This window comes from Oncorhynchus gorbuscha, linkage group LG04 (assembly GCF_021184085.1).
Source record: "Oncorhynchus gorbuscha isolate QuinsamMale2020 ecotype Even-year linkage group LG04, OgorEven_v1.0, whole genome shotgun sequence".
In the NCBI taxonomy this organism is placed as follows: domain Eukaryota; kingdom Metazoa; phylum Chordata; class Actinopteri; order Salmoniformes; family Salmonidae; genus Oncorhynchus; species Oncorhynchus gorbuscha.
Genome location: NC_060176.1, coordinates 53,023,873 through 53,049,999, shown reverse-complemented (window position 1 = coordinate 53,049,999; position 26,127 = coordinate 53,023,873). Strand labels below are relative to the sequence as shown.

At 45.0% G+C, this 26,127-nt stretch overlaps 1 protein-coding gene across 5 annotated transcripts in view; it reads right to left on the bottom strand.

Annotated features, from left to right (window-relative positions):
• LOC124034269 (EMI domain-containing protein 1-like) overlaps positions 1-26,127 on the bottom strand; it is a 74,745-nt gene that overhangs the window by 40,804 nt on the left and 7,814 nt on the right. For all 5 annotated transcript variants that reach the window (XR_006838547.1, XM_046347206.1, XM_046347208.1 and 2 more), the window contains exons 2-3: positions 20,686-20,799; positions 20,435-20,538 (exon numbers count right to left, since the gene is read on the bottom strand). Coding sequence is in view for 4 of the 5 variants with exons in the window: in XM_046347206.1 (XP_046203162.1) it covers positions 20,435-20,538; positions 20,686-20,799 (218 nt within the window). In the remaining variant the exon portion in view is untranslated. The remainder of the gene's footprint in view (positions 1-20,434; positions 20,539-20,685; positions 20,800-26,127) is intronic.

Sequence of the window (26,127 nt, the reverse complement as noted above, 5' to 3'; positions counted from 1 at the left end):
CAGTGTGAGTGTGTGAGACAGTGTGAGTGTGTGAGACAGTATGAGGGTGTGAGACAGTGTGAGTGTGTGAGACAGTGTGAGTGTGTGAGACAGTGTGAGTGTGTGAGACAGTGTGAGTGTGTGAGACAGTGTGAGTGTGTGAGACAGTATGAGTGTGTGAGACAGTGTGAGTTTGTGAGACAGTATGAGTGTGTGAGACAGTGTGAGTGTGTGAGACAGTGTGAGTGTGTGAGACAGTGTGAGTGTGTGAGACAGTGTGAGTGTGTGAGACAGTGTGAGTGTGTGAGACAGTGTGAGTGTGTGAGACAGTGTGAGTGTGTGAGACAGTGTGAGTGTGTGAGACAGTGTGAGTGTGTGTCTGCATAGTGAGTGTAGGTTTGAGTGATGGGGTATTACAGGATCCAGCTGTCATACAAACCATTGGAGAGCAACTCTAATTTCAACAATACAGGAGTGGGAAGATGAAAACCACTACTGAAGAGTTCACACTAGAGGTATTCACCATGTCCAAAACGTTGGACCTGTTCCGAACTGAATTAGTGGCTTTCCCACCCCACCTGATATGCATAAATACATTTTTATAAAACTGAGACCCGTTCCGAATGGACCCGAGAACAGCCGGTTCGGATCCGAGAGAGAAAAAAGAACAAAACCTCAGACCGGTTCTGCCAGCGCCATCAATAAATGAGTGATATTGGCTAAGTGATCCACAGTTACGTGTCCTTAAAAACTGCCTATAACAACAACAAAAAATGTATATTCAATGTTTCGATGTGTAGCATATTCAAAACTTTATAGCCTATTGTTTTATTGGTTTTTACTTTCCTAAAACAATAATTGTCCACCACATGGTTTGGCTGTCGGGGGGTTGAGCCCTAAATGCATCAGGGCATTACAGGCATATAGGCCTAAACATCCACTGTATAATATTCATATTTAACATATAAAGGAAGAGAACTAGGCCTAGAGCAACCGAGAGAAAGATACAGATATCCCGACATGACATTCATATCTTTATACTTGTCAGATAGGCTACTACTGCTATACAGATATAATCATACAGAAGGAGGCTAATTTGTTATTATTTGTTTTTTATAAAGATAAGCATTATACAGTGCATTTGGAAAATATTCAGACCCCTTGACTTTTTCCACATTGTTACGTTACATCCTTGCTTCACTGTAGGGATGGTGCCAGGTTTCCTCCAGACGTGACGCTTGGCATTCAGGCCAAAGAGTTCAATCTTGGTTTCATCAGACCAGAGAATCTTGTTTCTCATGGTCTGAGAGTCTTTAAGTGACTTTTGGTAAACTCCAAGCGGGCTGTCATGTGCCTTTTACTGAGGAGTGGCTTCCGTCTGGCCACTCTACCATAAAGGCCCGATTGGTAGAGTGCTGCAGTGATGGTTCTCCCATCTCCACAGAGGAACTCTAGAGCTCTGTCAGAGTAACCACTGGGTTCTTGGTCTCCTCCCTGACCAAGGCCCTTCTTCCCCAATTGCTCAGTTTGGCCAGGCAGCCAGCTCTAGGAAGAGTCTCAGTGGTTACAAACTTCTTCTATTTAATAATGATGGAGGGCACTGTGTTCTTGGACTTTCAATGCTGCAGAAATGTTTTGGTACCCTTCCCAGATCTGTGCCTCGACACAATTCCTTCGAGGCTTGGTTTTTGCTAATACATGCACTGTCAACTGTGGGACCTTTTTATAGACAGTTGTGTGCCTTTCCAAATCATGTCCAATCAATTGAATTTATGACAAGTGGACTCTAATGAAGTTGTAGAAACATCTCAATGATGATCAATGGAAACCATTGAGCCAGATGAACTCGTGGATACCATTTGTATGTCTCTGTGTCCAGTGTGAAGGAAGTTAGAGATAGTTTTGCGAGCCAATGCTAACTAGCGTTAGCGCAATGCCATGAAGTCTATGGGTATCTACTAGCATGCTAGCAGATACCAATAGACTTCCAGATACCCATAGACACAAGAGGCCTATTTTTAATCTTCAACTAAATATAGCACAAAATTAAAAAGACAGTTCAAACTTAATTTAGCCAACGAAAATGTATCAACAAAATGAAACAAAACACTTTGTGCATATATAAAGAAATGACATAGATTCTTAAATAGATCTACAATAATAATAATAATAATAATAATAACGATAAAACAAATTATAATAAATACGAAACTAAATACATAAAAGTTAGAAAATTGCATCAAACCTGATTAGGGAGTTGCACACACAGTCCATATGGCCGTGCCAAGGTTCTTCTCATCTTTGTCCAGTACAATATTAAAAGTTGTCCCAGAGGACAGTCCCCTTGTCAGATTATTTTCACTATACTCTTTCTCCTCTAACTTTAATTTTACTTCAATGAAAAAGGCCTCAATTTTCGCAATCAACAGTAGCCTAGGCCAAGGCTCCTTCCACTCGCTCTCTCTCTCCTCAGCACCAGGCGCGTATGTCATAAGTAGCTGGAACCAGTTTCAGTTGGACATAAGCTACAAGTTTTATTGAGTTGCAACTGGCTGACAGATAACAAGCTCACGCAGTTCTCATCGACTCACACACATTAAATTAACAGGGGTCGGGTCTAATTGGCGCAAATCTGTAAATATATTTTAATTGTACATACCTGAGACTCGTGGCAATTATATCAGACCCAGATCCGAGACAAAAGTCAGAATTTAGGATCAGGACCCATTCTTCAGATCTGTTGGACTCATGAAGACCTCTAGTCCTCATCCTCTCCCTTACTCGCCCTCTATCTTCATCTGCCCTATATCTCCCAAACACTTATCCTCTTTCTCCCTTTCTCCATTTCTCTTTCACACTCATTCTTTGTCTCTTTCTCCCTCTCTGTCAAATCAAAGCAAATTTTATTTGTCAAATGTGCCACATACAACAGGTGTTGACCTTACAGTGAACTGCTTACTTACAAGCCCTTAACCAACAATGCAGTTGTAAGAAAAATAAGAGTTAAGTCAAAAATAGATAGGTAAAATGAGAATGGGTGCGTGCTCGGTCCTCCTTTTCCTGTAGTCCACAATCATCTCCTTTGTCTTGATCACATTGAGGAAGAGGTTGTTATCCTGGCGCCAGGTCTCTGACCTCCTACCTATAGGCTGTCTCACTGTTGTTGGTGATCAGGATTGCCACTGTTGTGTCGTCTGCAAACTTAATAATGGTGTTGGAGTCGTGCCTGGCCATGCAGTCATGGGTGAACAGGGAGTACAGGAGGGGACTGAGCACGCACCCCTGAGGGGCCCCCGTGTTGAGGATCAGCGTGGCAGATGTGTTGTTACCTACCCTTACCACCTGGAGCCTGCAGCCCGCAGCCCGTCAGGAAGTCCAGGATCCAGTTGCAGAGGAAGGTGTTTAATCCCATGGTCCTTAGCTTAGTGATGAGCTTTGAGGGCACCATGGTGTTGAACACTGAGCTGTAAATCAATGAATAGCATTCTCACGTAGGTGTTCCTTTTGTCCAGGTGGGAAAGGACAGTGTGGAGTGCAATAGAGATTGCATCATCTGTGGATCTGTTGGAGCGGTATGCAAATTGGAGTGGGTCTAGGATTTCTGGGATAACGGTGTTGATGTGAGCCAAGACCAGCCTTTCAAAGCACTTCATGGCTACAGACGTGAGTGCTACTGGTTGGTAGTCATTTAGGCAGTTTACCTTAGTGTTCTTGGGCACGGAGACTATGGTGGTCTGCTTGAAACATGTTGGTTTTACAGTCTCGGTCAAGGAGAGGTTGAAAATGTCAGTGAAGACACTTGCCAGTTGGTCAGCGCATGCTCGGAGTACACGTCCTGGTAATCCGTCTGGCCCTGCGGGCTTGTGAATGATCACACAGTCATCCGGAACAGCTGATGTTCTCATGCATGCTTCAGTGTTGCTAGCCTCAAAGCAAGCATAAAAGTAATTTAGCTTGTCTGGTAGGCTCGGGTCACTGGGCAGCTCGCGGCTGTTCTTCCCTTTGTAGTCTGTAATAGTTTGCAAGCCCTGCCACATCCGACGAGCGTTGGAGCCGGTGTAATAAGATTCAATCTTAATCCTGTATTGACGCTTTGCCTGTTTGATGGTTCGTTGGAGGGCGTAGCAGAATTTTCTAAGCGTTTGGGTTAGAGTCCCGCTCCTTGAAAGCGGCAGCTCTACCCTTTAGCTCAGTGTGGATGTTGCCTGTAATCCATGCATTCTGGTTGGTGTATGCACGTACGGTCACTGTGGGGACGACGTCATCAATGCACTTATTGATGTAGCCAGTGACTGATGCGATGTACTCCTCAATCCTATCGGAAGAGTCTGTGCTAGCAAAACAGTCCTGTAGCTTAGCATCTGCGTCATCTGGGACCACCCATACGTAGAATGTATGCACACATGACTGTAAGTCGCTTTGGATAAAAGCTTCTGCTAAATGGCATATATTATTATATATATTATTATTATTATTATTATCTGACCACTTCTTTACTGAACGAGTCACGGGTGCTTCCTGTTTTAGTTATTTCTTGTAAGCAGGAATCAGTAGAATATAATTATGGTCAGATTTACCAAATGGGGGGCGAGGGAGAGATTTTTATGTGTCTCTGTGTGTGGAGTAAAGGTGGTGTAGAGTTTTTTTCTCTCTGGTTGCACATTTAACATGCTGGTAGAAATTAAGTAAAACGTATTTAGATTTTCCTGTGTGTGTTCTACAGCTTATCATGAGATACTCTACCTCAGGCGAGCAAAACCTTGAGAATTAATATTACATTTCATGCACCAGCTGTTGTTTACAAATATACACAGACCGTCACCCCTTGTCTTACCGGAGGCAGCTGTTCTATCTTGCTGATGCAGCGTAAAACCCGCTATCTGTATGTTATCCATGTCGTTGTTCAGCCAGGACTTGGTGAGACATAAGATAATACAGTTTTTATATGTCCCGTTGGTAGAATAGTCTCGACCGTAGATCATCCAATTTGTTTTCCAGTGATTGCAAGTTGGCGAATAGGACTGATTGTAGAGACAGATTACCCACTTGCTGTCAAATCCTTACAAGGCACCCGGACCTGCATCCCAGATATCTCTGTCTTTTTCTCATGCAAATGACTGGCATTTGGGCCTTGTCGGGTGTCTGAAGTAAATCCTTCGTGTCCGACTGGGTAAAGAAAAAATCTTTGTCCAGTACCATGTGAGTAATCTCTGTCCTGATATCCAGAAGCTCTTTTCAGTGGCAGAAACATTATGTACAAAATAAGTTACAAATAACGCGAAAAAACACACACAATAGCAGGCCGTGAAACGGCAGCCATCTCCTCCGGCGCCATTGTATCTGAAAGGGTCTTCAACCCTTTTTAGGACTTTATGGGGTTTATGAAGGTGATAATTTAACTGAAGTCTCTAGGTCATTTTTGAGGGAGTATAATATAATTGGTAGAGTTTAATAGGAACAAGGTCCTTGACTTAGCAGACCATTTCTGTTTTATCAGCAGCCTGTTAAACTACTCATGAAAGCTGTAAAAAATCACAAGTAACAATTTAGGACAATCATGTTAAAATCATTCCACTCCCGTCTACATAAAAATGGTCTTTACATAAAGCTGTCGTAAAAAGTATTTCACTTATAATCTTTATGAAATCTTTATAATTATAAATGACATCACTTGGTGGTGAGATGATGAGATGCTGAAGCAAGTGGAAAATGAAAGTAACAGTGCAATTTCAGCACTAAAGCCTTTCACCATATTTCTGCGGGTGGATGAGGGTGGAAAGAGGAGCGAGGGGGCGAGTTATCATAATTGAGACGTGTGACTCCTTGGCTGCTTTCATAGCGACAGGGTTCATTGATAATCCCTATCTCTGCCATGACTGACTCATATAAAACCCTATCAGTCAGGCTTGGTGGAACGATTTCCCAGTTTAAAAGTTTAAAAGACAGTAGTCTGGAGAGCACACACACACCACATTGACACACACACACCACATTGACACACACACCACATTGACACACACACACACACACACACACACACACACACACACACACACACACACACACACACACACACACACACACACACACACACACACACACACACACACACACACACACACACACACACACACACACACACACACACACACACACACACACACACACACACACACACACACACACAAACTACTGCATGCACAGTGCAGACGATGGGTGTTGATGTTAGTCTTTTATAGGGTGATGATGCATCTCTTCCCTTTGTCTGACCTTCAGACACATTCACAGAGGAGGGCACCTAGCTGCCTGGCGCTGACATGCTCTTTCCCATTGTAAGACCCTTCTACTGTGTAGCTCTATGAAACGCTGTGCAGCTCTATGGAACACTATGGAACACTGTGCAGCTCAAAGGAACCCTATGGAACTCTATGGAACACTGCTCTATGGAACACGATGGAACACTGTGTAGTTCTATGGAACACTATGGAACACTGTGTAGTTCTATGGAACACTATGGAACACTGTGCAGCTCTATGGAACACTGTGCAGCTCTATGGAACACTGTGGGACACTGTGTAGCTCTATGGAACACTATGGGACACTGTGTAGCTCTATGGAACACTGTGTAGCTCAATGGAACACTATGGAACACTGTGCAGCTCCATGGAACACTATGGAACACTATGGAACACTGTGCAGCTCCATGGAACACAATGGAACACTGTGCAGCTCTATGGAACACTATGGAACACTATGTAGCTCAATGGAACACTGTGCAGCTCCATGGAACACTATGGAACACTGTGCAGCTCTATGGAACACTATGGAACACTGTGCAGCTCTATGGAACACTATGGAACACTGTGCAGCTCTATGGAACACTATGGAACACTGTGCAGCTCTATGGAACACTATGGAACACTGTGTAGCTCAATGGAACACTATGGAACACTGTGCAGCTCCATGGAACACTATGGAACACTGTGCAGCTCTATGGAACACTGTGCAGCTCTATGGAACACTATGGAACACTGTGCAGCTCTATGGAACACTATGGAACACTGTGCAGCTCTATGGAACACAATGGAACACTGTGCAGCTCTATGGAACACTATGGAACACTATGGAACACTGTGCAGCTCTATGGAACACTATGGAACACTGTGCAGCTCTATGGAACACTATGGAACACTGTGCAGCTCTATGGAACACAATGGAACACTGTGCAGCTCTATGGAACACTATGGAACACTATGGAACAATGTGCAGCTCTATGGAACACTATGGAACACTGTGCAGCTCTATGGAACACTATGGAACACTGTGCAGCTCTATGGAACACAATGGAACACTCTGCAGCTCTATGGAACACTATGGAACACTATGGAACACTGTGCAGCTCTATGGAACACTGTGGAACACTGTGCAGCTCTATGGAACACTATGGAACACTGTGTAGCTCCATGGAACACTACGGAACACTGTGCAGCTCTATGGAACACTATGGAACACTATGGAACACTGTGCAGCTCTATGGATCACTGTGCAGCTCTATGGAACACTATGGAACACTGTGCAGCTCTATGGAACACTATGGAACACTGTGCAGCTCTATGGAACACTATGGAACACTGTGCAGCTCTATGGAACACTATGGAACACTGTGCAGAGCTGTTGAACCTGGCTGTACAGTTACGAGCGGGTCAGATTTCTGTTCTGTCAGGTGCAGCCATGAGAAAGGAATTCCAGTTTGCAAAAAAAGCTCTTTGAGAAAGATGAGTGATCCTAACCAGCATCTCACAGCATGTCCTCTCCATCCCCTAAGTGGATCTGAGAGTGTGTGAGGGCTCCATCACTGCTATACTAACAAAAAGAGAAAGAGAGAGGGAGAGAGGAAGAGTAGCAGTCTGTCAGAACCAGGCCAGACTGGACCGTCGCTCATAAACGCCTCAGGAATCTCTGCACCTCTGGCAGGTGTCCATGGTAACCGCAGCATTCCCGGCCCGCCAGTGAATGAGGGAGAGTAGAGGGGAAATGAGAGCGAAAAAGAGAAGGGAACTGAGTGTACTACAGGGCTGAAACAACTCAGTTGGACTATCTTAGATATTCATCTCCATCTATTATGAGAGGAAATCATACAATATATGAAACACTAGAGACACGCTTCCTTTCTTCAGCTTTGACCAATGCACAGGGGGACATTGTCCCCAGAGGTCTGACATACTTAGAACATACACCCTTAAGGGGTTTCAGTATGTTTGACTGAACATGAGAATGTGTTGAGAGGTTTCCAGGGATAGCATGGGTAAAGCCATTAGGAAATAATGCATGGTGTTCTTTTATAACACTGGCCCTACCCTGTACCACTCCTTACTCTGGCCTTACACCCCTCCTATCAATCACCCATGTGTAGAGCAGGGAACGGCTGCAGACTCCTGCAAGAAGCTGTGATGTACTATAGACCTCAACCCTCTAATCCAATACTTCAACTGAATCACCTTCCTCATCACCATCAGTTAGGTCAGCTGATCAATCTGTCCAGTCAGTACTTGTTCCTTTCAGGTTATGACCTTACCAACCTTCAACAAGCCTTTCAAACAGAGAATAAACTCCCTCTTTCTCCTCTTCTCTTTGTTACAAGGACCTTATTTTTCTCACCGCTGGCTGAAAAAACACTGTGGCATCCAAACCCCTCAGCCGTCGCTGCCAAGTGTCAGGACTAACAATGAAAAGGGGAGGAGAGGACATCCCTACCTCCATCCTCTTTCTTCTCTCTGCTCTATCTCTTCCTGGCAGCACTCAGAGAAACGTGTCCCTTTGGAGCAGGGGCAAATTTCAACTCATTCGGCTGCTCATGTCTTTCACCGCCATCTCTCTCTCTCTCTCTCTCTCTCTCTCTCTCTCTCTCTCTCTCTCTCTCTCTCTCTCTCTCTCTCTCTCTCTCTCTCTCTCTCTCTCTCTCTCTCTCTCTCTCTCTCTCTCTCTCTCTCTCTCTCTCTCTCTCTCTCTCTCTCTCTCTCTCTCTCTCTCTCTCTCTCTCTCTCTCTCTCTCTCTCTCCCATCTTCAATGGGGTGAATAGATTACTGAGATGGAGAAAGAGAGGAGGAGAGAGAGACGGGGAGGATCTAAACCTGTGCTAGGACTTTTAGCACTTCTCAACAGTCTCTGGTTCAGAACCCATCTGGTTTCAGCGTCGGTAACACAGTCTTAAGGAATCTCTGTTTACACTAGCAGCTAGGTTTACAGAGCAGTGGAAGTTTCAAGTTTCAATAAAAGACGCATTAGCTTGGAATAATGCTTCTGTTCTTTTGTAAATAGGATGTTATGACGGGTTTATGTCCAGAAAGGAAACACATTATTTGAGGAGACAGCGACAGAGAGATTTGTGTATCAGTCTGACTGGTACTCAGAGTCAGAACCACGCAGAACCTCACAGCTCCTCTTTTAGGTCAGGTATCCATCTGCAGAATAAGGCTGTCTGTTACAGCATGCTGGTCATGTTAAGGAATCTTAGCACCGTCTCTCAGACCCAGACAGTCCCTGTCAGGTGAAACCTTCAGACAGACAACATGGAGGTGAGCCAACAGAAATAATACAGCCAGTACTGAAGAGCCACTCTTCTCCCTGCCTCGCTCCAACGACAGCAGCAGATAGACAGGGCTGTGACTGGAGGCTCTGCTGTGCTCCCATCCAGTAGCACTAAGACTACAGTATGTTTAGACCAGTGGCAGTAGGTGACGTTTAATGAGCATGGCCTTATTTCTGTTATAGCATATTGAATGACTGTCACTCATATTCCATTCGCACAGCTCAATGTAACATTGATAGGTTTAGGCTACTACATGATACCCTAATTTTCTCTATACCCATCATGAGGTTGCTACAAACTAGCCTATGAATGAACGTTAACGTAGGCACACAGGTCGAGAGAAACATTTTGACTAATCAAGGTGACAGACAGACAGTGGCACATTCAATACCGCCTTGCACACTCTTGTCTGCATCTAGCTCAGGGGTGTCAAACTCATTCCATGGAGGGCTGAGTGTCAGCTGGTTTTTGGTTTTTCCTTTCAATTAAGACCTAGACAACCAGGTGCATGGAGCTCCTTACGAATTAGTGATCTTAATTCATCAATGAAGTACAAGAGTGGAGCAAAAACCCACAGACACTCTGTCCTCTTTGGAAAGAGTTTGCCATGTGATCTAGCTGATCTTGAATGTAATCAATAGTCCCACAGCTGCAAACAAGAGTTTCTATTGGACAAATTCAAGTATGTTTATCCCGGTTTCATTCCGTTTACTTCCATTTAAGAAACGTTTTTCAACAGAATCGGCAGAATGAATACACCCCTGACCACAAGCAAATACAGTTCACTTTCATAGCAGCCACATACAAACAGCATGATCACTTTGCTCATTAATTCCTTCTTGCATCTACGTGCGCTCCTCCTCTAACCTTTTCCCTTTGCTTGTTGGCTTCAGTGCACAACATATGTGACCAGACAAAAACATACATATCATAACCGATACACACAGCCTACATTGTTGTCACCATATTAGCTAATGTCAGTCAACATAGCTACTAGAACTCACACGTTAGTAAATACGCTACAATCATGCAGTACAATGTACAGTTAGCAAGCAGTTTAGTAGTTACACCGGCGGACCCGGTGGCAATAAATTCATCAAACCAAAAGCTTACCTTGACTTGGAAAAGTACCCGTGTTGGATAGCCATAGCCTGCTAGCTCACTTACCATCCCTCTCTGTTTGATCCAGGTGTTTGAGTAGGCTAAACTAGCTTGCAGCATTCACTAGCTAAGTGAAAGTGAAAAAAATACAACTAAATATAGCTCTCTCTCTCGCCTCTCCTTCATTTTTGAAGAAATTAATTTGTTCAAAACTTTTCAGTTATTGTCTTCGTCTCTCTTTGAGTCAATTACTCACCACATTTTATGCACTGCACTGCTAGCTGTAATGTATGCTTTCAGTACTAGATTCATTCTCTGATCCTTTGATTGGGTGGACAACATGTCAGTTCATGCTGCAAGAGCTCAGAGTGCTGGTGTGGCTACTGTAGACTTTCATTGCAAAACAGTGTGTTTTAATCAATTATTTTTGTGACATGGAAATATATTGAATAATGTTTTATTTAAAAAATAGTAACTATAAGTTTCACTATTTAAAAAAAAAATGAAAAATTCACTGAGGAGGATGGTCCTCCCAAGTCTGTCCTTCATTCTGTGCATGGAGGAGAGGAGGAGAGAGCAGAGAGGAGGTGTGTGTGTGTGTGTGTGTGTGTGTGTGTGTGTGTGTGTGTGTGTGTGTGTGTGTGTGTGTGTGTGTGTGTGTGTGTGTGTGTGTGTGTGTGTGTGTGTGTGTGTGTGTGTGTGTGTGTGTGTGTGGGGGGGGATGGCAGTATGATGGAGTCCAGAGGTCTCTGAGGCGTGACAGTGGAGGAGTCAGGACAGAGGAGGAGATATGAGCTCTCTTCTAAATGATGCATGTCTTCCATGCTCTATTAGTAGGTAAACAGCACACTGCAGAGGGAAACGCTCCTCATCTGTCTGGCGCATGTGTGAATGTACACTCGGTGCCAGATACAGGGCTGTGCTGAAGAGGCTGTGCTGAGGAGGACTGTCACTGAGGACTGTCACTTCCCAGACACGCACATATACACACACACAAGACACAGATAATGAGGGATGGGTCACTCATGGGTCTTATCAGAGATCTTCACACTTCATCTTTCTCCGCCACACCCTACTGTAAATGCATAGCCTGTCTGCCAGCCAATCACCTTCATTTGGTCTCATATATCAGTCATCTGATCTTTAGAGATACGATCCTATACTTTCCATTATTCCCTGTCCCACCCTACGAAGGGAAGTCATTTTCCCCCAGTCAAGGCATTTGGTTCCACAGAGCCCTGAGGGAAGCAGTGTCCTCTGTTTTCTCTGATTGCTGCTCACAGAACCAGTCATGTCTCCAATTAGCCTGTGTGTAAGTTCAGCTCATCCCCAAAAAAACTTCTCCTTCTTCTGCCCCTTCTCAACCCAGAACTAACTATCACCAGACCGCTTCTCTTTCTGACTCAGCACTACCTCCCTCCACCACGTCAGCAGCAGCCACTGAGGGGAGAGGAGTGGGGACACTAATGTGACTGCAACCTGAGTCCCCTCATCCACCCAGAAGAGCAAGGAGAGTGATTTTGGGAGGTCCTTGAAATGAGGGGTCATAAATTATGTCATCACCACCTGTCCGTCCACCGCAGTCCAATGCTCTGTTGTGGTTGTCGGTCTGTCTGTGGTTTGGGATAAAAGGGAGTGTGGTGGTGGGGGGAGGTGTGGCCTGGGTTAGATATCTCCTTCCTCAATCCCAGCCCATTGGACCAAAACACTTTGAGTCTTTCTCATGTGGTGTTGTAATATGTTTTTGCACTCTTATAGATGACAAATTACAATTAAGACTTCTGGGAGTACACAAAACCTCAAACAGATGCTGCATATTAACAGAATGATACACAGCACCAACATAGCAACTGCTAGCATTGTTTACATGCTGGTTTCACACTAAACATTCTGCCTTCCAGCATCTGGACACAACTGCAGGAGGGAGGGAGAAAAGAGGAGAAGAGATATCATTCTGATTCATATCTGCGGCTGCCCAGGGCTTGAATAAAATAATAAAGAGATAAGTAAGAGAGAAAGAGAGAGCTGGCAGTGTGGACGATTGAGAGGCAGCCAGTACTGACACACTGCACAGGGAGAGAGAAAAGGGAAGGAGAGACACAGTAGACTAAAGGATAGGAAAGAAGAGGAATGATGATGTGAGAAGACAGGACAGGAGAGGAGAAGAGAGTGGAGAGACTGACACGGTAAGGCGAGGAGAGAGGTGGAAGAGAGATTAAAAGAGAAGAGGAGAGGTGGTATAGGGAATGAGTGGAGGTCCCTCTGTGAAAGAGATCCACAGATGGAGGGAGGGCAGTCCCATTGGGAGCCAGGCAGCGCTAGGACAGGTGAACTCATCAGGGCTGTACAGTACATTACCACCTGCCCCCTGGGAGCTCAGGCCATCCCATCAATGCTGCCATTGTTTCAGACTCAACGACGTCAAAACACAGAGACATATACATCATGGCTACAGGACAGCTATGTGTTCTAACTACTGCATGTCACTCACTACCTCTGAATGGTGCCTTGGTGGGTTGAGGGATGGTAATTGGTTTACACTCTGAGGGGTTGAGGGACAGCAGACAGGCCTAGTGAAACCTCTGATGACATCACTTAGGATATAGAGCAGAGACAGTTGAGGGCTGCAGCACCACACCACACCATGACTGACCTCAACACCGCTAGCTACTCCTGAGAACTGAGGCTAACACAGGGAGATGAAGGGTGATGTCAGTAGCGGCACTGCCCCCCCCCCCCCCACAAAAAAAGAATAGGATAGTGGATGGTTATTTTTTAGATGTCAAAACCCTAGTTTCCCTTCCTCTTCCCCCTTTCTTCCCCCTCCTATCTCCCTCTGCATTTCTCTGCCTCTTCCCATTGATAGTTTTTTTCTGTGCAGGGCCCTGAAAAGAGCCACAGAGTGCCTGTGGGTTTACGGGTCACTCATACAGCCCACACAGTCCCTGTTAAACTGCAGGGTGAGAGGAAATGCCTCTGATTTATTGGGGACAGAGGAGCTCATAGTGTCTGCCACGGGGCAGGACTCTGTGTGTGTGTGTGTGTGTGTGTGTGTGTGTGTGTGTGTGTGTGTGTGTGTGTGTGTGTGTGTGTGTGTGTGTGTGTGTGTGTGTGTGTGTGTGTGTGTGTGTGTGTGTGTGTGTGTGTGTGTGTGTGTGTGTGTGTGTGTGTGTGTGTGTGTGTGTGTGTGTGTGTGTGTGTGTGTGTGTGTGTGCACAGCTTCACTAATTTCATCCCTGCAGCCTTACTAGTTTGCCTGCTGGGTCCATTTCCCCAGAAGAAGAAGAAGCATGATTTTCAATCATTTACACCTCCCTAGGGACTCAGAACAGAGGCCAGGGAAACCATAAATAAACTGACCTGCATACAGCACAAGGAATCTCAACCCTCATCTGACCTGTGGCAATTGTTGGTTTCCTCGAAAATATACTTTGAAATAGTCTAAAACAACTCTTTACCATTTCCACCCTAACAAACGAGCTCACAAACATCAACAGGAGGAGCACGACAGAGGGGCAAACAGAGGGAGAAAAATGCTTCCTTTTCCCTGTTTGCTTTAGTTAATTGATGGCTGGTCACATTGGTAAAATGACTGGTGTCATTTTATAATAAATGGCTGTTGTGACTATTCCCCACTGAGTGGAGAAGCGAGGAGCTAGACGCTCCCACCTCTAATCTCATCTGGGGGCCCTCAGCTCCCCTCGCCTCAGCGGTTTCCAATTTGGGCTTGGCACTTGTGCTGCTGTCGCTCGCCATTTACACGCCTATGAATCTCCGCACAGGCCTGTCTGCATTCTGCTGGGGGCATGCCTGTCTGTGTGTATGCATAGGATGCCATTGTGGGTATGTGTGTCTGTGTAAATCATGTTTTGTGGGTGATTTTAAGTCAGTGGAGGCTGCTGAGGGGAGGACGACTCATAATAATGTCTGGAACGGAGCGAATGGAATGATATCAAACCATGTGTTTGATGTATTTGATACCATTCCACTCCAGCCATCACCACAAACCCGTCCTCCCAAATGAAGGTGCCACCAACCTGTGTTGTGAGTGTATCTGAACGTGCATGTGTGTGAAATGTGACATGTGTGTCTATATTTCCTTATAAATAAATCAGTAAGCGTGCGTATGTATGTGTGTGTATGTACAGTGGGGTCAAAAATTATTGACACCCTTGATAAAGATGAGCAATAATAATTCAAATACTGAGCTATATTGTATTCTCCCAAAAAATTGGATTAAAAAAAATACTAATCGACTGTTCAGAGAAAGAGATTTAGTTGAACAAGTAGTAATAATTTTTCTTGAAAAGATAGGAGTCAAATTTATTGACACCCCTAAAGTTTCTTATAAATAAAATAGTCAAAACATGCTAATCTCTCACCATTACCAATAACAGGGGAGATTAGCAGGTCTTGGGGGTATGATCTTTGACCCTCTGTAACTTTCTCACTCATCATTATTAACACTCATTCAGGATGTTCTGCAATCATGGTAGCATCCACGTTAATGTAGAAGTGTTTAGAAAATTGTACAAGTGACTCTTAAATGACACAATACATTATTTACCATTCGTTTTTATTGGGCACAACATCATCTGAAACACAACCAAAACTAACTGCACACATGCATCAAAATCTTCATGTAGTCATTGTATGCTAGGAATATGGGACCAAATACTAAACTTTTGACTACTTTATTTAAAATAATCTTTAGGGGTGCTAATAATTTGGTCCCCTACCATTTTGAAAAAAAAAGTATTACTTAAGTAATTGTATTTGTAGAAAATAATATAATTTCCCAATTTTTTTTAGCATACAGCATACAGTACGGAGCTCAGTATTTGAACGATTTATTTTATACAGTCATTATTGTTCATCTTTTTCAAGGGTCTCAATCATTTCAGACCCCACTGTACGTGTGAGTGTTCCAGTGGTTTTACAACCTGTTTATACTGTAAACACAGGGATTGGGGGACCCGGGGTGTGTGGATGAGAGGAGGGAGAAGGACCACTTCAGGGACAGCTCTGGAAAATGGTGGCTTTATATTGGGTCAGCGCTCCTTCGTGTGGTCCAAGAGGAGTGGGAGTGGAGATCGGCACTCAAAGAGGGGAACTGGCGTCGTGCAGGCCCCAAACCCGGGACCTTACACTGGGTCTTTCGATTTACAGCTACTAGAAACTGCAGCCATTAAAACAGCTAATCATGCTTAACCTCTTGAACCCCTGGGGGCAGAATTTCATTTTTGGATGAAAAACCAGGTGTCCGCTCGGTGTCCTCCGTCGAAACTATTGCGTAATCTCCAGGTGCGTGCATTTTTCCATTTTGTTCAGAGGAGAAACCAAACTGCCACGAGTGATTTATCATCGAATAGATATGTGAAAAACACATTGAGGATTGATTCTAAACAACGTTTGCCATGTTTCTGTCGATATTACGGAGTTAATTTGGAAAAAAGTTCACCGTTGTAATGACTGAATTATCAGGTTTTTTTCTTAGCCAAACGTGATGAACAAAACGGAGCGATTTCTCCTACACAAATAATCCTTTTGGAAAAACTGAACATTTGCTATCTAACTGAGAGTCTCCTCATTGAAAACATCCAAAGTTCTTCAAAGGTAAATTATTTTATTTGAATGCTTTTCTTGTTTTTGTGAAAATGTTGCCTGCTGAATGCTAGGCTTAATGCTATGCTAGCTATCAATACTCTTACACAAATGCTTGTGTAGCTATGGTTGAAAAGCATTTTTTGAAAATCTGAGATGACAGTGTTGTTAACAAAAGGCTAAGCTCGTGAGCCTATATATTTATTTCATTTCATTTGCGATTTTCATGAATAGTTAACGTTGCGTTATGGTAATGAGCTTGAGGCTATAATTACGCTCCCGGATACGGGATTGCTCGTCGCAACAGGTTAACAGCTGTATCCTTCACTATACAAATCCACCAGCACCCACATACTCCCACCCACACACACAAATCCACCAGCACCCACATACTCCCACCCACACACACAAATCCACCAGCACCCACATACTCCCACACTCCCCTTGCTAATGGCAAGCTGCAGCCCAGTGATGTTAAAAGCAAGGGGCTTAGCGTGTAGGCCTCTGATAAGCCACGCAGAGCTGTGAAAACACAGATTACAGTTCCGCGGCTTATTGCAGACGCCGCGCCTCTACCTCCCGGCCACGGCGTAATTGCGGCCCAGAAACCGCAGCCTCAGCTTGGATGAGAGACATTGATGGGGACTCTCCCGCAGAGCATCGACAACCTCGCTAATTCAGCAAAACCTCCTCCCTAATTTTTTTTTTTTTTTTTTAACCTTTATTTAACCAGGCAAGTCAGTTAAGAACAAATTCTTATTTTCAATAACGGCCTAGGAACAGTTCAGGGGCAGAACGACAGATTTGTACCTTGTCGGCTCGGGGGTTTGAACTTGCAGCCTTCCAGTTACTAGTCCAACGCTCTAACCACTAGGCTACCCTGCCGCCCCACTCACTGTGCTGCCTGCCTGCCTGCAGCCCCCTCATGAGATACTCTGCCATGGTGGTGAGTTGCTTTCAAGTGCCTATCTCTATATATCAAGTACAGTCCATGATATCAACTGGAGTCTCCCAGTGTCATCCTCACATAACTCAGTCACAGCAGAGGACAAGGACAGTACGCCAACTAACACACCTGACCTGAGGGAGACATGAATACTATCACAGTTGATATGTCAGAGAGACTGGGATCTCCATTTGATGCAGAATTTGATACTGTAGGCACACTGATGTGTTTGACAGCTAGATTGGATGTCATAGTCAAGCCTGTATGGAATACATTTGAAATTCTAAAATTGCTATCTAAATGGGGTTTACTTTTGATAGTGTTATTTGGAAGGGTGAAAGGATATCCCTGTTATCTGAAAGCTTATGAAAGTGCCTCCATCAAGCTCATCGTGGTCCAGGTCCAGCAGTAACACAATATCTCCCCAACCTCATAGAAAACAATTAGGACCTAGTAATCACACCACTGGTCTGGAATTTGAGCCAAGGCTTGAGATTGGGGTGGGGGCCTGAGAGACAGAGAGCAATATGAGGGGTGGTTTAATACAGTGTTATCTTACTCCACATTGATTCTCTGACTGTTTTTCTGTTACCCCCCTGTGTGTGATGTAATGTTTTGTTTTTGGAGCCCTTGGGCTGGATCTGGTGGAGCCAACAGGCCACAGATCTCATGGGAACCTCTGATTGGATGAGAGAGTCTCTCAGGTGCCAGAGTGACCTGAACCCGTCCAATAGCATGCGCTCACTCATCCTGGGTTGGTGCACTCTGCTCCCAGGGTCATCGGGACTGGGGAAAAACACATTCAGGGGACTCTAAACTAAAACAGAGATGTGTTATCTCTAGGTCAGACAGACCAGACAGTCAGAACCCCTAGTCAGCAGGCAGGGGAGCAGCAAGGGGGGACCAAACTCCAAACGCCACAACCGGGTCAGAGAGTACACATATGTAATGGGACATAGGCTGAACTCAGAAAAGTGAGCGAACGAAAACAACAATACTGAGCACTAAGATTACAGCCAGTGCCCTCACCACTCTGCCTTTTCCTGATTGAGGAGGTTTGCCATCATTCAATCTCACCTCTACTCTCATCCTCCCAGTCTGCCTGTTTGCTGTGGTGACGGATGCAGTAATGCTGACCAGCCCTCAGATAGGGTAATGGTTAGGGTAATGGTGCAGTACAGAGGAGGTAGAGGTAGGGGAGGTAAAGTAAATGAGAGGATCATGCACATTTCCCACAGTCTGTGAGAGGCAGACAGCAAACAGGCAGCAGAGGGACAAGCAAACAGCTTGTACTTGACCTCACATTCAATGGACCTGTGAGTGGCGCTCTAACCTTCCTTGACAACGCTATGTCAACAATTTGTGCAATCCTATCTCCAGTCATCCCCATGTCACTGGTTTTTGCTCCCTAAGAAAGGGGATGAGGGGGCTGAGAGGAGGGCTATCAGATTGTGTGCTGTCAGGGGCCTCTTCTGCAGAGCACCGGAGGCGGTCCTGGATGCTATCCACGGTGCTTCAGCGCAGCTCTCTCCAAATTATAGCTGTCACTTCCACTCAGCGCTGCCTGTGATCTGAGCCACCAGGAAGGGCACTCTGATAAGTGCCTAATCCCCCCCCCCCCCCGCCCTCCAGTCAAACCCCCACTACAGCCCTCCATGACAACCAGAGGGAATCTCCCACAGCACATACAGTAATTGGATAATTATGTTGACAGTGTGTGTGTGTCTGCTTTCCCTGTATCGAGTATGTGTTACATGTGTACACCTTGTGTCAACATGTGTAAAGGGTGTGCTGGTGGGAAAAGTGGAGTAATTTCTCCCCAAATAGGCCCCCTTAGAGCACCCAGCAGCAGGCAGCAGGCCCCTGGGAGGCCCCAGAGAAACTGTTAGCTCACCTGGGAGGAGTGAGCTGGTTGGAGAGGAAAACAGCAGTTCCATGTCAACACCACTGAGAACTCAATGTTTTACCATAGCAAAGGGTTATTGTAATCTGTGTCACAAAGCTCAACGATTTACAGTTCCACCTAGAACACTAACAGCCCCGAGTCCTGGGACAAACAGTCACTCCACCCTGTACCCCAGACAAGGCTGAGACAGGGGGCCAGCCAGCACCAAGGGAAATCATTAGGCTCTGTTCTGTTCTGGGTGAGAAGGGGTGAGGAGAGGTGTGTTTGGGGGCGTGGTCGCATAGACGGGGGGAGCTACTGGAGTTGAAATGATCAGAAGAGCAATAACAGAGAGTTAGCATGGTAGAGGATGACAACATACTTGCAGCTGGACTATATAACTCTAAACCACAAAAAATAATTGACCTTACGTGCTTCAATGACTGTGAAGTTGGACACATAAAAACCTAGAAGATTAATAAAATGGAGGCTGTTGGCTCTGCCCTGAGATCCTGAGGTTTTTGCAAGACTATTGGAGAGTGAGAATGTTTTGTTATGATGCAGGCAAACAGAGGGGTATCCTAGTGGAAAGTACCAAACACTTTAGTCATATTACTCATATATTAGTTCGGAGGAACTCCTAGGAGACAAACCCAGTGGGGAACTGGGAATACTGGATAACACAGAGAAAGATAGAGACCGAGAGGTGTGCTGATGGAAATGGGGAATAGAACAAAGACCTAGATACATTATTGAACTTCAGATAAGTCAGAAAAGATAACTTGGAGAAAGGGATGAGAAAAAAAGAGAGAGATCAAACCAGAGTGAGAGTGAAAAGAGAAGTGAGAGTGTGGAGAGACAGAAGAAGTGGAGGGGAGAGCCAAGGCATCCTGGCAGCTGTCTGGTCGTCACGGTTTCCCCCTCCAACCCACGGCTGCGTCAGAACCAGGCTCCAGGCCTCCAGATCCACATGATTAACTACCTCAGTCCTTAATCACTCTCACATCCTGGGGTCTCTCTCTCTCTCTTCTACCAGTCAAGCAGAGGAGGAGGAAGAGAGAGAGAGAGAGAGAGAGAGAGAGAGAGAGAGAGAGAGAGAGAGAGAGAGAGAGAGAGAGAGAGAGAGAGAGAGAGAGAGAGAGAGAGAGAGAGAGAGAGAGAGAGAGAGAGAGAGAGATGATAGAGAGAGATGATAGAGAGAGATGAGAGAGAGATATGAGAGATAGACACTACAGGGACCAGAAATGATAGAAGTACAGAGACAGGGAGAAGATCTGGAGAAGATCTGAGAAGTCTGTAAGTGCATAAATCCCTCTGTTGCCCTCTTACCTTCTTCACATGCGGTGCCGCTGTAGCCTGGACAGCACTTCCACTCCAGAGAGGTGACGGCACGGTACACCACCTTATAGGAGGGTCTGACCACTGTCCGGTAGCTGAGGAACACACACGCATAGGCCAATGTCACAAACAGTGTAAGGAGGAGCCAGTTCCTCTGATCGTGTGGCTCATTCATCAAGCTGTAGATGTAGGGTGTGTTCATGAGGTTTTGACATGCTATGTTTTGGGTTAGAGAGACTCACCTGCCCCCTGTGCATCCCTGTGGCCAGCGACATGTCTGGTAGACACGCTGCATGGTTGTCCCATTCTGCACCTGGCACGTCACTGTCTTAGTGACCGTATGGGGACACCAGTTCCTGAGAGAGAGTGGCGAGAAGGAGAGAGAGGGTGAGGAGAGGGGGGGGGGGGACACAGAGCAGGTTTAGCATGCGCACTCAAAGTCAACAAGACGTACTATTGGCTTCAGTTCTCCTCCACACCTGTTCTACAAAACTACAAGCAACAGGTGGTCATATCATTATCTGATTTAACACCCACACAGTATATTTATATCTCTCACACAAACATACAGTACTAGTCAAGAGTTTGGACAAACTTACTCATTCAAGGGTTTTTAAAATGTTTTTACTATTTTCTACATTGTAGAATAATAGGGAAGACATGAACACTATGAAATAACACATATGGAATCATGTAGTAACCCAAAAAGTTTTAAACAAATAAAAATGTGTTTATATTTGAGATTCTTCAAAGTAGCCGCCCTTTGCCTTGATGACAGCTTTGCACACTCTTGTTGTAGGCTGTGTTGACATTGCATTCTTCCCTTATCCGCTGGCATCCCCCCCTGGGTCTCTTGAGAGGCAGAGCCACCGAGGGGGAACCGAGAGTGTGGGGGGGGGGGGAGCTCTACACATTGGAGTGAGTTTCAAACACAGGTTAATAGTAAGTCATAGGCCCACTCCCTCACAGGTCAATATGAGACACAGAAGCCCTCACTGGTCAAAGTGTGTATTTTAAGAAGTTAAACACCAAAGCTTTACATTTACCGCTCAGTTGTTATGTAGCCTCTATAAAGGCTCTGTATACATACTGTCACTACATAAAGCTCTCACAACTAATGAAGGTCTTGGTTTTTGCATTTATTTTGGACCACATGCAGCCAAAGACATCTGAGCCTGATTTAGGAGAGGAGCCGTGGGATGGTTTCAATCACTGCGTTATTGGTCGGAAGAAAATGCTAACAAGGGAAACAATGCTCTTAGAACTAAGGGGGGGGGAAACCTCTCGATGGTATTCATTAAACATGTCCGACATCGAGCAGGAATTAAAAGCCACCGGCAACACAGACCGGATGAGGGACAAAACAGAACACACATAAAAAAAGTTTTTTCTTAAGTGTTTTATAAACCAGAGTGGGAGCAAACTGAGGAGAACCTAGAGGAGTTTATGATACAAACCCTGCAAAACCCAGACGAGACAAAGTCCTATTGATATCTCTTTGGATTTACTTCTCATCCCTCAAGTCGACAACCATAAATCAAGGAAACATGGAGCGACACAGAGAGAAATCTACACGGAGGCTATTAGAGCCAACATGTGTTAGCAGTCTTTTGTTAACAACAAAGTGTACAAATACCATGATCACCCTCATATGGCTTGCGCTGAGTAGAGGGCAGAACATGGAAAACAATTACCATATCGCCACCTGTTTAGTATATAGAACACAGAACAGCAGAGGAGTCTCTGTGTACTTCATAGTAATACTATGATTTGATTATAATAATACTCGTGTCATGATGTTTGCATATGTGGCAGGTTGTTTAAACCAATGACTGTGTGTAACTTCTATATACACTATACGGTGTCTTCGGAAAGTATTCACACCCCTTGACTTTTTACACATTTTGTGTTGTTACAGCCTTATTCTAAAATGGATTAAATAAATACAAAATCCTGAACAATGCACACCCAATACCCCATAATGAGAAAGGGAAAACAGGTTTGAAATGTTAGCAAATGTATAAAAAAAAAAAACATAAATAGCATATTTACATAAGTATTCAGACCCTTTGAGACCCTATGAGACTCGAAATTGAGCTCAGATGCATCCTGTTTCCATTGATCATCCTTGAGATGTTTCTGTGGTAAATTCAATTGATTATAAATGATTCTGTGGTAAATTCAATTGATTGGACATGATTTGGAAAGGCACACAACTGTCTATAAAAAGGTCCCACAGTTGACAGCATGTCAGAGCAAAAAACCAAGCCATGAGGTCAAAGGAATTGTCCGTAGAGCTCCGAGACAGGATTGTGTCGAGGCACAGATCTGGGGAAGGATACCAAGAATGTTCTGCAACATTGAACGTCCAAAAACAGAGTGCCCTCTATCATTCTTAAATGGAAGAAGTTTGGAACCACCAAGACTCTTCCTAGAGATGGCCACCCAGCCAAACTGAGCAATCGGGGGAGAAGGGCCTTGGTCAGAGAGGTTACCAAGAACCTGATGGTCACTCTGACAGAGCTCTAAAGTTCCTCTGTGGAGATGGGAGAACATTCCAGAAGGAAAACCATCTCTGCAGCACTCCACCAATCAGGCCTTTATGGTAGCGTGACCAGACCGAAGCCATCACTCAGTAAAAGGCACATAACAGCTCTCTTGGAGCTTGCCAAAAGGCACCTACAGACTCTCAGACCATGCGAAACAAGATTCTCTGATCTGATGAAACCAAGATTGAACTCTTTGGCCTGAATGCTAAGCGTCACGTGTGGAGGAAACCTGGCACCCTCCCTACAGTGAAGCATGGTGGTGGCAGCATCATGTTGTTTTTCAGCAGCAGGGACTGGGAGACTAGTCAGGGTCGAGACAAAGATGAACAGAGAAAAGTACAGAGAGATTGTTTATGAAAACCTGCTCCAGAGTGCTCAGGAACTCAGACTGGGGCGAAGGTTCACCTTCCAACAGGACAACGACCCTAAGCACACAGCCAGGACAATGCAGCAATGGTTTCGGGACAAGTCTCTGAATGTCCAAATCCAGGCCCAGCCAAGATTTGAACTCTGGGGGGGTTTATTACAAATTAGCAAAAATGTATAAAAATATGTTTTTGTATTGTCATTATGGGGTATTATGTGTAGATTTATGAGGGGGGGAAACAATTTAATCAATTTTAGAATAAGGCTGTAATGTAACAAAATGTGGAGAAGCCACTGTATATACAAAAGTAGTATGTGGACACCCCTTCAAATGAATGGATACGGCAATTTCAGACACACCCGTTGCTGACAGGTATATAGAATCGAGCACACAGCCATGCAATCTCCATAGACAAACATTGGCAGTAGAATGGCCTTACTGAAGAGCTCAGTGACTTTTAACGTGGCACCGTCATAGGATGCCACCTTTCCAACAAGTCCGTTTGTCGAATGTCTGACCTGCTAGAGCTGCCCCGGTTAACTGTAGAGGCTGTTATTGTAAAACGGAAAGGTCTAGGAGCAACAACAGCTCAGCTGAGAAGTGATAGGCCACATGGACCGCCGAGTGCTGAAGCACGTAGCTCATAAAAATCGTATGTCCTCGGTTGCAACACTCACTACCGAGTTCCAAACTGCCTCTGGAAGCAAAGTCAGCACAATAACCGTTTGTCGGGAGCTTCATAAAAAGCATGAGCTGGTGCACACCCAGAGAAAATTATTTAGACTGTGGAGCAGTAGAAACATGTTCTCTGGAGCGGTTAATCACGCTTCACCATCTGGCAGTCCGACGGACAAATTTGGGTTTGACGGATGCCAGGAGAACGCTACCTGCCAGAATGCATAGTGCCAAATATTAAGTTATGTGGAGGAGGAATAATGGTCTGGGGCTGTTTTTCGTAGTGGGGCTTTGCCCCTTAGTTCCAGTGAAGGAAATCTTAACGCTACAGCATACAATGACATTCTGGACGATTCTGTGCATCCAACTTTGTGGCAACAGTTTGGGAAATGCCCTTTCCTGTTTTAGCATGACAATGCGCCGTGCACAAAGCGAGGTCCATACAGAAATGGTTTGTCAAGATTGGTGTGGAAGAACTTGACTGGCCTGCACAGAGCCCTGACCTCAATCTCATAGAACACCTTCTGGATGAATTGACCTCAATAATGCTATTGTGGCTGAATGGAAGCAAGTCACTGCAGCAATGTTCCAACATCTAGAGGAAAGCCTTCCCAGTAGAGTGGAGGCTGTAATAGCAGCAAAGGGGGAACCAACTCCATTTGAATGCCCATACATTTGGAATGAGATGTTTGACGAGCAGGTGTCCACATACTTTTGGTCATGTAGTGTGTGTGTGAGAAAGAGTGTGTGTGTGTACCAAGCTGAGCAGCCCTAAAGCAGCCCACAGTAACAACTCCTACATGTTGTAGTGCCTGCACAGTGCACCCAAGCTCCTACTAGGGCCATATAATCTTGAGAACCTTTCCCTCTTTAACACTGTATGAGCCTCCATAAAGGGTAAATGGGTTGTTGGGATGGGTCCCTGTTTCCTTCCCCCTCCATGGCCTCCAGAACCAATAGATAACCTTCTGAAGCCTCAGAAAGAGAGAGAAAAGAGGAGTTAATATGAAGAGAGAGAGAAGATGAAGAGAGAAAGAGAGAGAGGAGAGAGAGAAGATGAAGATGAAAGAGAGAGAGAAGATGAAGAGAGTAAATGAAGAGAAAAAAATAAAGAGAGAGAGCTACCATGCTTTTTAAAATTATTAGGTTTATTTGTCAGGGACCATGTACAACATGCCATTGCACCAGATTTAGCTTGATAGCTAATTGTCATCTGTTGTCCCTGCGCTTCATGGGAGGCCAGACCTCTAACCATCCCTCCTTCAGTTCAGAACTAGCCAGGGGAAGTGGTTTATCCCTTGATATCCCTCGATTTTCTTATCTTGTTCCTAGACCTTAGCTATTCTATCACACAACAAATCAAACTTTGTCAAATGCTCTGAATACAACATGTGTCGACCTTACCGTGAAATGCTTCAGTCTGTAAATGTCAATAAGCCGGTGACCATTTGATTAATTGTTCAGCAGTCTTATGGCTTGGGGATAGAAGCTGTTAAGGAGCCTTTTGGTCCTAGACCTGGCGCTCCAGTACCGCTTGCCATGCGGTAGAAGAGAAAACAGTCTATGACTTGGGTGACTGGAGTCTTTGACAATTTTTTGGGCTTTCCTCTGACACCGCCTAGTATATACTGTAGGTCCTGAACTGGGACGTACACACTACCCTCTATAGTGCCTTATGGTCAGGATGCTCTCTATGGTGCAGCTGTAGAACCTTTTGAGGATCTGGGGTCCTGAGGGGGAAAAGGTGTTGCCATGCCCTCACGACTGTCTTGGTATGTTTGGACCATGATATATCGTTGGTGATGTGGACACCAATGAACTTGAAACTCTCAACCTGCTCCACTACAGCCCTGTCAATGTTAATGGGGGCCTGTTCGGCCCGCCTTTTCCTGTAGTTCACGATCAGCTCCTTTGTCTTGCTCACATTGAGGGAGAGGTTGTTGTCCAGGCACCACACTGCCAGGTCTCTAACCTCCTCTCTATAGGCTGTCTCATCGTTGTCAGTGATCAGGCCTACCACTGTGGTGTCGTCAGCAAACTTAATGATGGTGTTGGAGACGTGTTTGGCCACGCAGTCGTGGGTGAACAGGGAC